General features: G+C 44.2%; 1 protein-coding gene across 1 annotated transcript in view; it reads right to left on the bottom strand.

Moving 5' to 3' along the window:
* Positions 1 to 15,908, bottom strand: part of ETF1 (eukaryotic translation termination factor 1) — a 39,511-nt gene extending 23,603 nt beyond the window's left edge. The window contains exons 1-2 of the mRNA XM_008014563.3: positions 15,743 to 15,908; positions 15,479 to 15,582 (exon numbers count right to left, since the gene is read on the bottom strand). Coding sequence (XP_008012754.2) covers positions 15,479 to 15,564 — 86 coding nt within the window. The 5' untranslated portion in view covers positions 15,565 to 15,582; positions 15,743 to 15,908. The remainder of the gene's footprint in view (positions 1 to 15,478; positions 15,583 to 15,742) is intronic.
* Between the last annotated feature and the right edge of the window lie 223 nt (positions 15,909 to 16,131).

The following is a 16,131-nucleotide window of genomic DNA, read 5'->3' as shown; positions in this document are numbered from 1 at the left end:
AGGCTGGTCTCGATCTCCTGACCTCGTGATCCGCCCGTCTCGACCTCCCAAAGTGCTGGGATTACAGGCTTGAGCCACCGCGCCCGGCCTAACTTCGTATTTTTAGTAGAGATGGGGTTTCTCCATGTTGGTCAGGCTGGTCTTGAACTCCCGACCTCAGGTGATCCACCCCCCCCCCCCCCGCACCGCCCCCCCACCGGCCTCGCAAAGTGCTGGGATTACAGGTGTGAGCCACCATGCCTGCCTGGAAGTTCTTCCTTAAAAGGGGTTGTTTTTTTTAAAAAGCTGACATGCTCTGACTTACAGAGAAGAGTTTCCTAAGATGCAGTCAGCAGGGAATGCAATGTAAAGGGATAGCAGAGGTGAAGCCTCAGAGCTGAGGAAGAACAGGCAACAAACCCCAAAGATTTGGAAAGTTTAAGGCTAAAGAGGGGAGAAATTTGGGACAAATTAACTGAGAGAACTCAAAATGCCTTAGGGCAACTCTTCAAATAAGATAATGATGTGGAGGGCAAAGCAATGACCTTAAGATAAGCAGCTACTTAATTTCCACTGCTGATAGTTTAAGAAGATAAACATTCATTAAGCAACCCTACTGTATAGCCCAGTTGGGCAACCTTGCATTCCACATCCATGTAACATTCCAGAGGACCAAGGAGCAAATATACCTAAGAATGTAATCTTGTTATAGGATTCTACTTTAAAAAATGGCTCAAAAGTGTAGCCTGCCTAAGAATTATTTTTTGTTTGGTAGATTTCTGCAAAGTTGATAAATGAAACAAAACTTGAAAGGTAGTCTTGGCTTCTTATTCCTTTTGAATTAGGTGCAAAACATTAACTTTCACTAGTTTCCCTGCGTGCCCCTCCTCCCACCTTCTGTGGGGGAAACATTAAGTTTCTGAATTTTTAAAATAAGACACCTGACTAGGGAGGGGAAATGCAGATTATTAAATGGATGGCTTTTACTTTAAAAATTTAAAGGGTAGTTTAATAACTTCTCATGCTTTGTATGTTAGGTTTAATACAAGCAGACTGGGCTGGGCACGGTGGCTCATGTCTATAATCCCAGGACTTTGGGAAGCCAAGGTGGGTGGATCACCTGTGGTCTGGAGTTCAAGACCAGCCTGGCCAACATGAGGAAACCCCATCCCTACTAAAAATACAAAAACTAGCTGGGTGTGGTGGTGCATGCCTGTAACCCCAGCTACTTGGGAGGCTGAGGCAGGAGAACTGGCTTGAACCCGGGAGGCAGAGGTTGCAGTGAGCCAAGATCCCACCATTGCACTCCAGCCTGGGTGACAGAGACTCCATTTCAAAAAACAAACAAACAAAACAAGCAGATTGTTCTTCCAGTAAAGATTCCAAATGAGATAAACATTCATTTACCCTCACCCCTGCAAGCCAATCAATGTTGTTAGAACAGTTTGTGTAAACACCCAAAATAAAATTAAGGAAGTTGAATACTTCCATGACTTTTAAAGTGAACACCCTTCAGGGGAGAATGAAAAATAAAGCTCTCACTAAGGAGATGCTGGCTACACAGGCAATCTACAACCTTCTTTAACTGTTAATAGTTTTCCTTCATTTTTCTACTGTCCCTATACTTTTCTCCCAAAATCAAAGAACTAGTGAATCATGGGGTACAGCAATGACTCACATGCAGGTTGTAAAAACTGGGCAAAACAAGAGACAACATACAGCAAAGTATCCCTCAAAGCTCCCAGGGACCTCTGTACTCAGATCCCTTCTTGTTCTCATTGGTTTTAGGGGCACTTTGGCTTATCAAAGCTTTCATCAATGCTTCACTCAGAGGATTAACTTCTGAAAAATCAAACAGGTGAAAACAAGGAATTGTAAACAGAACTAAACCAAATAAATAAATCCCAAACAAAACTCAAGTAGAAAGATAATTTTTTTTTTTTTTTTAGCACAGTCATAGCTCACTGTAGCCTGGAAACTCCTGGCTTCAAGTGAGCCTCCCACCCTAGCCTGGGACTATAGATACGCATCACCATGCTCAGCTAATTTTTCTTTTTCTTTTAGAGACAGGATCTCACAAGGCTGCCCAGGCTGGTCTCGAACGCTTGGGTTCAAACGCTCTTCCCACCTCAGACTCACTGAGCAGCTAAGGTTATAGGCGCAAGCCACCATGCCAGCCTGACCCCCAGGGATCTTCATCAATGTTCACCATCATCCACAATGCTCAAGAACACTTCAGTCTGCATACTTCCCCGCCCCCAATCCTTTTAGAGCTTTCTAGAAAAGCAAAACAAAAGAATATATGCTCAAACAGAAAAGATCCCTTCTTCCTTCATCCTGACTCAATAGTTTCCAAATAGGGAGAGTGAGGGTGGTGATGATTTTGGGTGAGAGAGTCTCAATTTTGAAATATGATTCTTTTTTTCCTTCTGAGACAGAGTCTTGCTCTGTTGCCCAGGCTAGAGTGCAGTGGTGTGGTCTTGGCTCACTGCAGCTTCTGCCTCCTGGATTCAAGCGATTCTTCTGCCTCAGCCTCCCAAGTAGCTGGGATTACAGGCGCCCACCACCACACCCAGCTAATTGTCTTTTCAATAGTGATGGGGTTTTGCCATGTTGGCCAGGCTGGTCTCGATCCCCTGACCTCAAATGATCCAACCACCTCAGCCTCTCAAAGTGTTGGGATTACAGGTGTGAGCCACCACGCCCAGCTGGTTCTTTTTTTGGGGACAGAGTCTTGCTCTGTCGCCCAGGCTGGAGTGTAGTGGCGCCATCTCTGCTCACTGCAACCTCCACCTCCCCAGTTCAAGTGATTCTCCTGCCTCAGCCTCCCAAGTAGCTAGGGTTACAGGCACACGCCACGATGCCTGGCTATTTTTAGTAGAGACAGGGTTTCACCACGTTGGCCAGGCTGGTCTCGAATTCCTGACCTCAAGTGATATGTCTGCCTTGGCCTCCCAAAGAATTGGGATTACAGGTGTGAGCCACCGTGCCTGGCCCCAAATACGAAAGATTCTAAAATGCAGAACTAGGGTTGGGAATCACTGCATCTTGCTTGCTTTCTTCACAAGGTCATCTCTAGGTCAGCTGAAGGTAACAAGCCTCCACAACCTCACCTCCACCCAAAGAAGAAGAACCCAGAGAGGTGACTTGCTGCATTTACCCTATGCTATGGTTTGAAGGTGTCCCCCCAAATTCATGTGTTGGAAACTTAATCCCCAGCACAACAGTATTGAAAGGTGGGGCATATGGGATGTGTTCAGGTTATGAGGGCTCTGCCCTCATGAATAGATTCATGCTGCTATTTAACATAAGGTGCTTATAAGACTTGACAGCTATAGTCACACACACACACACACACACACACAAAGATAAAATAAGGTGCTTATAAGACCTGAGAGTTATAGTCACACACATACACACACGATAAAATAAGGTGCTTATAAGAGTGGGCCATCTCTCTTTTGTTCTCTTGCCACGAGAGGAACAGTGTTCCTCCACAAGAAAGGATGCAGCATTCAAGGTGCCATCTTAAAAGCAGAGAGCAGGCCCTTACCATAACACCAATCTGTGGTATTCTGTTATAGCAGCACAAAAACAAAAAACAAAAAACCTCCACAACCTAAGACAACCTAGCTATAATACAACCATAATGAATTGTGACAGCTCAGAGATACTCAACTTTTACCAGCCCGAATACTCACTCCCCCTCAAGTACTCTGCCATCCAAGTCATCACTTGTAAGTCACGTAACTACTTTCAGGTTAGGACCAGGAATGTTTTAGAGGCTGCCTACTATACTCCCTAATTGGGATGTACAGTATATGCTCTCCAAGAAGCTTTCATCCCAGGGTTTGATGGCTGGGTTGTGCCTAGGGAATGGATGGCCAAATTTTTCACCACTTCCCTTTTCAAGCTCCCATCTGTGCCTACCTCACAAAGCTCAATTTAAATCTTAGCCAGAGGCCAGACGCGGTGGTTCACGCCTGTAATCCCAACACTTTGGGAGGCCAAGGCGGGTGGATAACGAGGTCAGGAGATCAAGACCATCCTGGCTAACATGGTGAAACCCCCGTCTCTACTAAAAATAGAAAAAAATTAGCCGGGCGTGGTGGCAGGCGCCTGTAGTCCCAGCTACTCAGGAGGCTGAGGCACGAGAATGGCATGAACCTGGGAGGCAGAGCTTGCAGTGAGCCAAGATTGCACCACTGCACTCCAGCCTGGGCGACAGAGTGAGACTCCGTCTGGAAAAAAAAAAAAAAAAAAATCAATCAATCAATCAATCTCAGCCGGATCATTTCTGGGAGTCACTAAGCCAGTAGTATTACATGGATCACCACCTGAAAATCAGTTTCTCTTCAATTTCTACTCCATTTCCAAAACTGTCATTGTTTTATTCACTGTGTGTTTTCTATTTTCCTTTTCCCAAATTTGTAAAACTAAGTTTAAACTTTTAAATTAAGATGGTCTTTTTTATATGGAGTTAATATGGGAACAGAATAGGAGGAGCCCAGATTCAGACTCATGTCCAACTCTATCACTTAATGGCTGTGTGACCAAAGGCAAACCACAGAAATCCCTGCGGGTCTCAGTTTCTACTTACTTCACAAGGTCATGAGGATTCTACAAGATCATATATGTCAAGTGCCTAGCTTGGAGAACAGATAGTAACTGATCACTAAATGGTAATGAGATGGAGCTCTAGTTCTTTACTATTGCCTCCCCTCCACCAGTAGTACCAGTTGGAAAGTAGCAGCACAGCCCAACTAGAAATGGGGAGGGGAGAGAGGTAATATCAGATGGGGTTGGAGTCTTATTTGAATCCTGTTAAGTCCTGAAGTATGAGCTGATTTTGTAGTAGCAGATGATGGTCACCTTTATGGGATTACAGGACTTGCCAAATCTTCCACAGAAAAAAAGAGCTACACCAAAAATAATATGGCCAGAACACTGGAAACTCTGTAATTTATCATAAGGGAGAACCACAGAAATTCATTCCTTTCTAAAACTTTTGTGGCATGAGTTCAGTATTCTGATATAACCTATGGCCAGTTACTTCAAAGGGACCTGATACCCAACTTCTCTCTTCTCTTCCACCAAGTATCAAACAACGAAACACACTGTTTACAGTAAGTGTATATAAGCTTCTTTTTCTTGAGACGGAGTCTCCCTCTGTAACCCAGGCTGCAGTACAGTGGTGCCATTTCAACTCACTGCAACCTCCGCTTCCTGGGTTCAAGCAATTCTCGTGCCTCAGCCTCCCAAGTAGCTGGGATTACAGGTGTGGACCACCATGCCCGGCTAATTTTTGCATTTTTAGTAAGGACAGGGTTTCGCCATGTTGGCCAGACCGGTCTGGAACTCCTGGCCTCAAGTGATCCACCCACCTCAGCCTCCCAAAGTGCTGGGATTACAAGCATGAGCCACCGCGCCCAGCCCAAGTGTATATAAGCTTCTTGAGGGCAGAAATCATTTGAGCACATAGTAGCACTCAAACATCTGACAAATGAATAAATGGCCAATTCCTACCATCATCTCTATATACTCTTCCTTCTAAGCAAACATCAGAGATTTATTCTAAACTACCAAATAAAATACCAATAAAAAAATCTGGCCAGACACAGTGGCTCACACCTGTAATCCTAGCACTTTGGGAGGCTGAGGCAGGCAGATCACGAGGTCAAGAGATCGAGACCATCCTGACCAACGGGCTGCAACCCAGTCTCTACGAAAAATACAAAACTCAGCCGGGTGTGGTGGCAGGCGCCTGTAGTCCCAGTTACTCAGGAGGCTGAGGCAGAAGAATCGCTTGAATCCGGGAGGCAGGGGTTGCGGTGAGCCGAGATCACCACTGCACTCCAGCCTGGCAACAGAGCAAGATTCTGTCTCAAAAACAAAACAAAACAAAACAAAAACCAACAACAAACTGTCAGTCCTTGGAGAGGAACTAATGTGCCTTAAATTGACTAACTGTCCTCAACTTCCACTGCACCTAAAAGCTCAAACCATCATACTATTAGGCGTTTACCATAACAAAACCAGCACTAAACAAAACCACCCCTTATGAAATATCTCATTTTAATTTTGTTGATCCTCACATTAATGCCACCCCACTCCCGCTGCTACTACCATCTATGAGGCAGGTTAGGAGGTGGATGGGGCTGCCTTTTATAAAAGGTTTAGCATTAGGAGGGATGATTCTGTTACCCTTCAAAAGGACTAGGAAAGTTACCTGAAATTGGTTTATGCAATTGACCTTAGAGTCAGATGTTATTACCAAATGGGAGAAATACCAAGACTGGAACTTACTGAGACATTACAGCAACCTCCCCCCTAGGGTACAGAATAACTCAGATATCCAAACATTTTCAGAATAAAGTTCACAAAGGTTCATTTTAGCTTTTTATCCCCCAAAGAACAAAGATTTACTCAGTCAACTAAAACAAAAATGTACACATCTGGTAGAGTGTGTACACTTTTTCTATAATGATAGGCATTAGTAGTCTTCAACAGAAAAATTAAAAGATCTTCACAAAACCCAGTGGAATATTCCATCAGGAAGCAGCTTCGAAGCTGGAAAATTTCTCTAGTGTTCTTACAACAGTACAAAGCAAGAGACTGCAATCACAACCAGTGTTCAGGATTCACCACTTCACTACTTAGATCTTCTTTCTAATATATGAATGAGCTTCTGAGGAGGGATTTTGCAACAAGTTATTTCTCTCTCCACTGATACTCATCAAGAATAAACATGTTCAGTATCCAAGTTCTTCCTAGGGTGGAAATAGCATGCCTGTTTTCTTTTAAATCTTTGCACCTGAGTCTCAGCACACCTGCTCCTTCTACAAAATTACAAATGTCCATGGACAAGAGTCATCCTTTCAGAAGGGAATGGGAGACATCTTTATTCAGCAAAATAAATACTTGCCAAAGAGCAAGGTAGTGTTGTATAAATTAGCACCACAGGCTTTGAAATCAGAAAAGGAGTACAGAATTTGGCACTGACCCTTACTAAAGGCTGTGATATTAGGCAGCTATTTACTCCCTGTATGTACTCTAACTTCTTCATCCATGAAATGGCAATAATAGCTTTTCACACAGAGCTGTTATAAGGGGGGGTCAAAATGTATGCTACTCATCCTCAGAAAACTACTTTTCTTTTCTTCTTTTTCTGAGACACAGTCTCCCTCTATAGCCCAGGCTGGTATTGGCTCACTGCAACTTCTGCCTCTTGGGTTCAAGCGAATTCTCCTGCCTCAGCCTCCCAAGTAGCTGGGATTACAGGCATGTGCCAACACACCCGGCTAATTTTTGTATTTTTAGTAGAGACAGGGTTTCACCATGTTGGCCAGGCTGGTCTTGAACTCCTTACCTCAGTGATCCACCTGCCAAGACCTCCCAAAGTACTGAGATTACAGATATGAGCAACCACACCCAGTCAATGTTACCTTTTTTAAAGAAGAAGAAAAAAAAAACATTATTTCACCCATGAAGCAGATGGGGAAACTGAAGCCAATGGATGAATAATTGGCTTTTTTTTTTTTTTTTTTTTTTTTTTTTTGAGATGGAGAGTGGCTATGTTGCCCAGGCTGGAGTGCAGTGACAAAGTCTCTGCTCACTATAATCTCCTTTTAATAAAAGATGAATTTCAGCCAGAAGCGGTGGCAGGAAAATCGCTTGAACCTGAGAGGTGGAGGTTGCAGTGAGCTGAGATTGCACCACTGCATTCTAGCCTGGGCAAGAGAGCAAGACTGTCTCAAAAAAAAAAAAAAAAAAAAATTAGCCAGGCTTGGTGGGACACACCTGTAATCCCAGCTGCTCAGGAGGCTGAGGCAGGAGAATTGCTTGAACCTGGGAGGTAGAGGTTGCAATAAGCCGAGAACACACCACTGCACTCAAGCCTGGACGGGAGAGCAAGACTCTGTCTCAAGCCGGGCGCGGTGGCTCAAGCCTGTAATCCCAGCACTTTGGGAGGCCAAGGTGGGTGGATCACGAGGTCAGGAGATCGAGACCATCCTGGCGAACATGGTGAAACCCCGTCTCTACTAAAAAAAATACAAAAAACTAGCCGGGAGAGTTGGCGGGCACCTGTAATCCCAGTTACTCGGGAGGCTGAGGCAGAAGAATGGCATAAACCCGGGAGGCGGAGCTTGCAGTGAGCTGAGATCCGGCCACTGCACTCCAGCCCGGGCAACAGCAGGAGACTCCGTCTCAAAAAAAAAAAAAAAAAAGAAAAAAAAAGACTTTAATCATCTGCTTATACTAAATCCCCTTAAACATGTACTGTGTTATTCTGTACTCACTAATATGGAGCTGAAAATGGTTTATATTATCATTCCATGGTTGTGTGGCAGATCATGTTTTCATTTTATTACCTATTTCTTCCAAAATATCTAGTGCCCAACTCACAGCAGGTGTTTGGTGAAGCCCATTAGCTTACTGGTTAACAGTAAAAGTGCATTTCTGGGCTTCATATTCATATACTTATATGTGTATTTTGGAGGAAAATCTAGTTTATAAGGTCATAGACACGGCAGGAAAACAAAAAGAACCTTTTATTTTGGCTATGATCATTCTTCTTTTTTTTCTTTTTGAGACCGAGTCTCACTCTGTCGCCCAGGCTGGAGTGCAGTGGCGTGATCTCGACTCACTGCAAGCTCCGCCTCCCGGGTTCACGCCATTCTCCTGCCTCAGCCTCCCGAGTGGCTGGGACTACAGGCGCCTGCCACCACGCCCGGCTAATTTTTTTTTGTATTTTTAGTAGAGATGGGGTTTCACTGTGTTAGCCAAGATGGTCTCGATCTCCTGACCTCATGATCCGCCCATCTTGGCCTCCCAAAGTGTTGGGATTACAGGCGTGAGCCACCGCGCCCGGCCTATGATCATTCTTCTAAAGGAGATCTTAGAAGAACAAATGAAAATGTGAAATCAAGAGTACAAACTCAACATGCAGAGTTATCTGTATGACAAGAGCCAGTTGTCACGCACCTGAAAATGTCAATTCCTCTGAACCTGAAAGGATTGTGAGAAGAGCAAAGACAGTGGGCAAGGATGTGTGTCAAATGGCATAAGATAAAACTGTATCAGAGGGAGCTTCATCATACTCTCTGAGGACTGTACTCAGTGAGAAACCTCAGACTCTCAATTTCTAACCTGCCGGAGAAAAAAAGCCTGAACCTTCCTAATTCCTTCTCCCCCTCACTAAGATAGCAGGCTGCTGAAGAATTGAAAGACACCTACAGAATGTATCCTAGGAGAAGGTTCTATTCTGAGATCCCTAGAGAATAGGCTGGACTGAGAAGTAATTTCTACTGTCCAGCTTCTTAGTTGAACAGATCCAGCAGTGGGAAGGCAAATTTCTCCTTCCTACTCTTCAAATAAGACCTAAGACCATTTAGCCCTGCTGCAAAGATGACACTAACTTTTTTTAACAACGAAGTACCATCCCAGGACAGGGGGTGGTGCTGTACTGGGCTGACCCTCAATCTCAAGTTCAAAGAAAACAAGCCCTCTGAAGAAAGAGTACAACTGGTGTGGAAGATAGCGAAGACCTATAACCTACACAGCACCCTGCCTTAAATGGTATTCTAACTATGTACTCTCACTTACCTTGCAGTATGTCCAGAGTAAGCCTTCCTTCCCAGGAAGGGTAAGTATATCTGCTATTATAATAGGAAGTCTATCACGACTTGAAATTCAAAAGGAGTAATTGCTTATTAGGTTCACAGTGCATAGAACACCATGCCAGATACAACAGCTGTTAGGACTAGTTCTGAGTTGAAGCAGGCAGCCTACATACCTGGAGGAAACTAAGGACCACCACCACATCCTTTCTAACATATATACTCTGCCCTCTTCCCTTTACCACCTCTTTTCTCTCTCACTTATTTCTTCCCTTTCTCATAGTTCAGACCTGTGGCATCTGTATCCTGATCCTTTAATAATACAATTCTCCATTAGGATATCTCTGCAGAATCAATGTTTGCATATAGAAAAGGAAAGAGCTAACATTTACAGAGCACTTTCTATGTGGCAAATGTGGTGTTAGATATTTTAACTCGTATTATCTCAACTGTCACCACCTAATCCAAGAGTAATGTCCATAGTCACACATGTGGAAACCAAAATTTGGAAAGAGAGAGAGAGAGGTCTGTAGTTGTTTGCTCTATATTCATCTCTTCTCACAAAACCTAAAATAGTCTAGTTCTTGACTTTTTTCCTCATGTGGTCTTTATTATTACTATTTTTTTCTGAGATGGAGTCTTGCTCTGTCGCCCAGGCTGGAGTGCAGTGGTACAATCTCAGCTCACTGCAAGCTCTGTCTCCCAAGTTCATGCCATTCTCCTGCTTCAGCCTCCCGAGTAGCTGGGACTACAGGTGTCCGCCACCATGCCTGGCTAATATTTTTGTATTTTTAGTAGAGACGGGATTTCACTGTTAGAGAGGATGGTCTTGATCTCCTGACCTTGTGACCTGCCCACTTCAGCCTCCCAAAGTGCTGGGATTACAGGCATGAGCCACCGCACCCAGCCCCTATTATTTTTGAGACAGAGTTTCACTCTGTTGCCCAGGCTGGTGTGCAGTGGCGCAATCTCAATCTCGGCTCACTGCAACCTACGCCTCCAAGGTTCAAGCATTTCTCCTGCCTCAGCCTCCCAAGTAGCTGGGATTACAGGTGCAAGCCACCACACACTCAGCTAATTTTTGTATTTTTAGTAGAGGCAGGGTTTCACCATGTTGCCCAGGCTGGTCTTGAACTCCTGACCTCAAGCGATTTGCCCACCTTGGCCTCCCAAAGTCTTGGGATTACAAATATGAGCCAACGTGCCTAGTCCTCATGTGGTCTTTTAACTTGTCTAACCATCAGTTTGGGGGGAGGGAGGCATGGAAAGAGCCAGAATAGAGGACAAAAAAGGTCTTCTTTATGAGCCTGAACTTTAAATGGTTCAGGTATTTGTATCAAAGACCACAAAGTAGCACTTTAGCTACAACCAGCCCTTCGAGGATAGTGAGGGGGGAAAAAAAAATGTGAAATTCAGTGCTTTGAGAACATTATTACCACCACCATTTAGGTGAATATTCTATTAACCAACAATTTTTACTTAGGGAAGGTACTCAAACACATCCAACATACCTTAATTTATTCAAAGTATATAAATTAAGCAAGCTGTTCATATTATCTCTAAGATTTAAAACATTAACCTATTCAATGATCTTGCCAAAACATTAACTTTTAAATCTGTATAATGTGAGGAATTCAGTGGGAATTCTTTAAAAATGGTTATATTTGGGGGCAGGAACAACTAATTTTATTTCATTTAGAGTTAAGATATCAACAAGTTATTTTTAAGTAACCAGTTTTTAAAATGCCCAAACACTACAGCAAAAGTTTGCAAGCTGCACTGACCTTCAAACAAGGGTTATGGCTATGAGGGTTATCTGACCAAGAGTTCATTAGATATGAAACACATGAGGTTTCTTAGTGAAGATAAGTGAAAAGACATTTTAACACCCACCGACACAACCTAACCCAAACTAACACTGTCCATTCCTTTGTCATATTCACCACTGTCCCTGGCTAGGACAGGCTCTAGTTATGATTTTATTAACATTACCTTAAAACGATAGTGCCCAAAACTATTTCTGAGGCCACCACACGCCTGCACAGAAAACACCAAGAGAAAAAACAACCAATAATTCTCCCGCTTTTTCCAACATACGTTCATCTGTTTCAGTTCCTTATTCAAGATACCCTCAACCACAGTATTGGTTTACATATACATTTGTCCTTCATTAGCCAACTGTGGAGAATATACCACGAGCAATCATGAACAGGGAAGAACTACCATCAACTTTAAGTGGGGCCTATGTCTACCAACATAATTAACTGGTTATTTTACTAGCACACACAAACTAACATTCGACCAGGCTTATCTGAAACCAAATAACAATGTTCTACCCAAATTAAAAATCAAGTTTATGCATGACACTCCTTTCAACTCAGAAGATTAAATATGATGCTGGTTACAAAACAGAACGCTATCAAGTTCCCCATTTTAGTAATTTGGCCTCTATAAATGCTCTTCCACACACATGTAATATAAAATAGAATTTGTTATAGCTCAGACTACATTTTAAGGAAATCTAGTTTTGTATTTTCTGAAAATAAAATATACCTCGTATAGCACATTGGTTTAAGTTCTGAACTCTGCTACATTTTTGCTGTGACATCTTAGACAAATTATCTCTTAGCCTCAGGTGCCTTGTCTACCAAATGGTGGCAATACTTGTGAGGATTAAATGACTTAATAATGTACTGTAGCACAGTCCATAATATGGTATGTGCTTAATAAATTATTTTGCCAACATACTTCCCTTTATTCAGATGTAGTTAGTGAGCCCATTTTGCAGGTGGTTTCTTTTTCAAGCTACATTAAATTTGGGTCATATGTCAAGAGATAACCACATAAGATTATCTTAATTTCAAAATCACTCTCATTCTAGCATCTTTTAATAACTACTGTTAAAAACCAATCCTTGATTCCCATGCCTAGAATTCTACACTGCTAAGAGGAGGAAAGGGCTTTTTCATTTCCAAAACAATACTGTTACTCCACCACTAAGTCTCACTATCTTGTGCTAACAACCATGCCTGAAAACAACCTCAGTTTTCCTCCTGAAAACCAGAGTACCCCCAAAACATCAGCAAATACAGATTCATTTTGCCATTCCCTTTGTCTTTAAAGCCCATTACAATTCTCCTAAAAATATTTTATCACTAGGTAAAGTAGGAAGAACATTTTTCACTGTACCCTATCTATGAAAATCTAGAGTCTGACTTTAACAAACAAGTTGGCAATGAAAATATTCCCCACGTCCAAAAACTGGTATGTACTGGGGAATCTTCTGACTCCCTTATCAATACTCAGAGATGGCCAAAATTTTAAATTTCCATGGGATCAAGATGCAACCAAATCCTGATTAAAAGCAAAGTAGGACATGATTATTAACCACAATGTTTAGAGGAAGATGTTCCAGCTATTTTAGACAGCTTAATCATGTCTAAAATATCAAAACTCAACAACTTGGAAAACAAGTTGTGCCTTACAACTTAATTTTTAGCATGCTTTAAACTCTACTGAACTTTGCTAAACAAAGAGGTAAAGCCTTCAAAAGTCTTAAAGAGGGGCTTAAAAGTTTCTAGTCGCTAAATATGGGTAGAACAAAATTTAAGAATGAGTTTCCTTCATCAAGCAGTAGAAAGGAATGGTGTTACTTATTAAGCAATGTCATCTTCAATGTTACTTCATTCAAATAGGCAAATTATAGTCATGATTTAATTTTCTGGACTGTTTCGGAGAATATAACGTATGCAAATTAAAATGTGTGAACCTGCCTGCTAATGAAAGTAGTAAGAACAAATCCACAGATCACATCCACCTATATATAATACTGCAACAACAGCAATCTATAAAATGCAATACTGGATTGAAAGCTTCAAGTAAGCCGGGCGCGGTGGCTCAAGCCCGTAATCCCAGCACTTTGGGAGGCCGAGACGGGCGGATCACCAGGTCAGGAGATCGAGACCATCCTGGCTAACACGGTGAAACCCCGTCTCTACTAAAAATACAAAAAACTAGCAGGGCGAGGTGGCGGGTGCCTGTAGTCCCAGCTACTCGGGAGGCTGAGGCAGGAGAATGGCGTGAACCCGGGACGCGGAGCTTGCAGTGAGCCGAGATCTGGCCACTGCACTCCAGCCTAGGCGACAGAGCAAGACTCCGTCTCAAAAAAAAAAAAAAAAAAAAAAGAGAGCTTCAAGTAACAAAACAGAAGATCTTACTGAAACAAAAGAACCTGGTTCATTCTTGGTAGTGCAACATAATGGGTCGTGACCTATATTATCCTTTCTGTACAGTATTCTCACATTTTGGGAATAACTGTTCACTCTACCATATGGCACAAGTTTCTGTAAGATTATTAAGAAGGTCTGAATATTCTATTAAATTTAAAGAAAAACCTAAGGACTAAAAAATATGCTGCTGTCTGCGATTCATATTAAACTAACGTTTCTCCATTAAACCGAAGGAGTGAGCACAAGCCCAAGTCACTGAATGGGGCCAAACTTTTAGAAGCCTCATTTCAAACAGAACTGTCCCTAATTTAATAAGAACAAAACACTAGCAAAACCAACTTGTGAACTGGGCCTTCAGTACAATTAAGCACATCCTGTTTCATAAAACAGTAATAATGAAGAGCTTGAAGGGGCCGTCATTCTAAAATTGCAAATCTACCCATAAACGACAATCCTGGGCTGGAAACCAGAATGTCAAATTCTTGTGCTGAAATCAACTTTTCACATGGCCTGAGGCAGGCCATTCTACTATTCTAAGAATGCTCAGACACACAAGTATGTAATAATGTTCCAAACACTTTTTTCTTTGGGGGGGGGGGCACTTCCTGTAAATAAAAAGTTTCTATGACTGGGAAAGGAACAAAATAAAGTAATAAAGGAAACAGGAATACCTCTGGCACACCTTCCTCAAACGAACAACATTAAAAACAAAACACACACATACAGTTAATTTTAATCTAGCCTACTCTTCCCACAATGGACACACCTACAGTTTCTTATCAAAATGTACAAGACTCAAAGCTCATTTAATTCAATTCTGAATCTCACTCAACAAGCATCAAGTACATTAGAAGCCTCTCTACAGCGATATCCCCACCAGTTTCAGATAAATGCCAGCAGGGACTCTGTAGTTATGACTTCTATCAAACGACCTCCTGATCCGTATTTCTCCTGGACATACACATGCAGATTCATTAACCAAAACCTACCCAACACTCCTTACATCGCGCATACGTTGGCATTTTCAGTCTATAGGTGGGTCCTGGAACAGCTAAAACCAGGAAGCTCCAGGGTAATTAGAGGACTTGGGAGAAGTCATCTTGGGACAGGTGGAAAACCCAGAGCAATCACGAATCAGAAAGAAGCTGTCCCTGACCACCTCTGCTTCCCGTCCCATCCAAACTTCACCCACCCGGGTTTCAGAAGCCCAGGAGGGAGAGGCCATTTTAATGAGGCCTGGCTGAGGAACGAAGGGAGAAGAGGAAATCAGGGAAGGGCGTTGGGAAAAGAAGGCCGAGCACTTTGCCACAATAGTACCCGAGTCGGATGGCAGCACCTGGAGCCCTAAGAGGGAGGAGCTGGACTTAAGGGCCCAGGAGGGGTAAAAAGTAGCGGTGGCCTACCACTACGTGGGCCGAGTGATCTAAACCCGGGGAGCGCGGGCCCCTTACCCCCATGCAGGGAAAGGACCCCTTCTCGGGCCAACCGCACCGACTCTCGCCTCTGGGTCAGGGGCTACTACCCAGAGATCCAGAAGGCGGGAGTTGGCTAGTGCCTGGTTCTCCTCATCTGGCCATGCGGCGCGGGGGCGTCCATCCTGAGGGGTCCGGGAACCAAGAGGGCACGGGGGGTGCCGGACGCGGCACTCACCCGCGGGCCGCCTCCAAGCTCTTAATGAGCTTCTTGATCTTCCAGATCTCCACGTTCCTGTCGGCAGCACTGGGGTCGTCCGCCATCTTCTCGCCTCCTCCTCCCTAGAGCGGCCCGGCGGGGCCCGGAGACACCAAGACCACAGAGTTAGCGCCGCCGCTGGGGCAGAGCGGCCCCCTTCCTCGCTACCCCCGAGAGGCCCTCTCCTCCCGCCCGGCGCAGCTCGCCACAGAGGTCGCCGGCGTTTCCCTCCCCGTGCCTTACCTAAGGGCCCAGTCCTGGGCGGTAGCGGCTGCTCCTCCCCGGCGGCGGCTCCGCGGCGGCGGCGGCTCTGACGTAGGACACCGGCTCCCTCTCTCCAGGCAGCTGCATGTGTTGCAATCCGCTCACATGGGGCCTGTGACATCACTTCCTCCGCCAGGGGCGGAGTGGAAGGCGGCGGACGGAAGGGAGGGGGCCGGTGCGAGTGAGGAGAAGCTCTGCGTCCGCCGCGACTTCTCATTGGCTCTCTGCCCCGCAGCCTACATTGAACCCGCCGATTGGCCGCAGCTGGGTCCGCGCTGCCTTGTGAGGTAGAGGCTGGGGGGGTGGGAGGTGCCACCTTTCTTCCGGCCCGGCAAGCCGAGAGGAGGAAGCGGGCGGAAGCCGGTGGC

The sequence above is a fragment of the Chlorocebus sabaeus genome, chromosome 23, assembly GCF_047675955.1.
Source record: "Chlorocebus sabaeus isolate Y175 chromosome 23, mChlSab1.0.hap1, whole genome shotgun sequence".
Taxonomy (NCBI): Eukaryota; Metazoa; Chordata; class Mammalia; order Primates; family Cercopithecidae; genus Chlorocebus; species Chlorocebus sabaeus.
The sequence above is the reverse complement of the archived record's forward strand: the minus strand, read 5'-3'. Positions and strand labels throughout refer to the sequence as shown.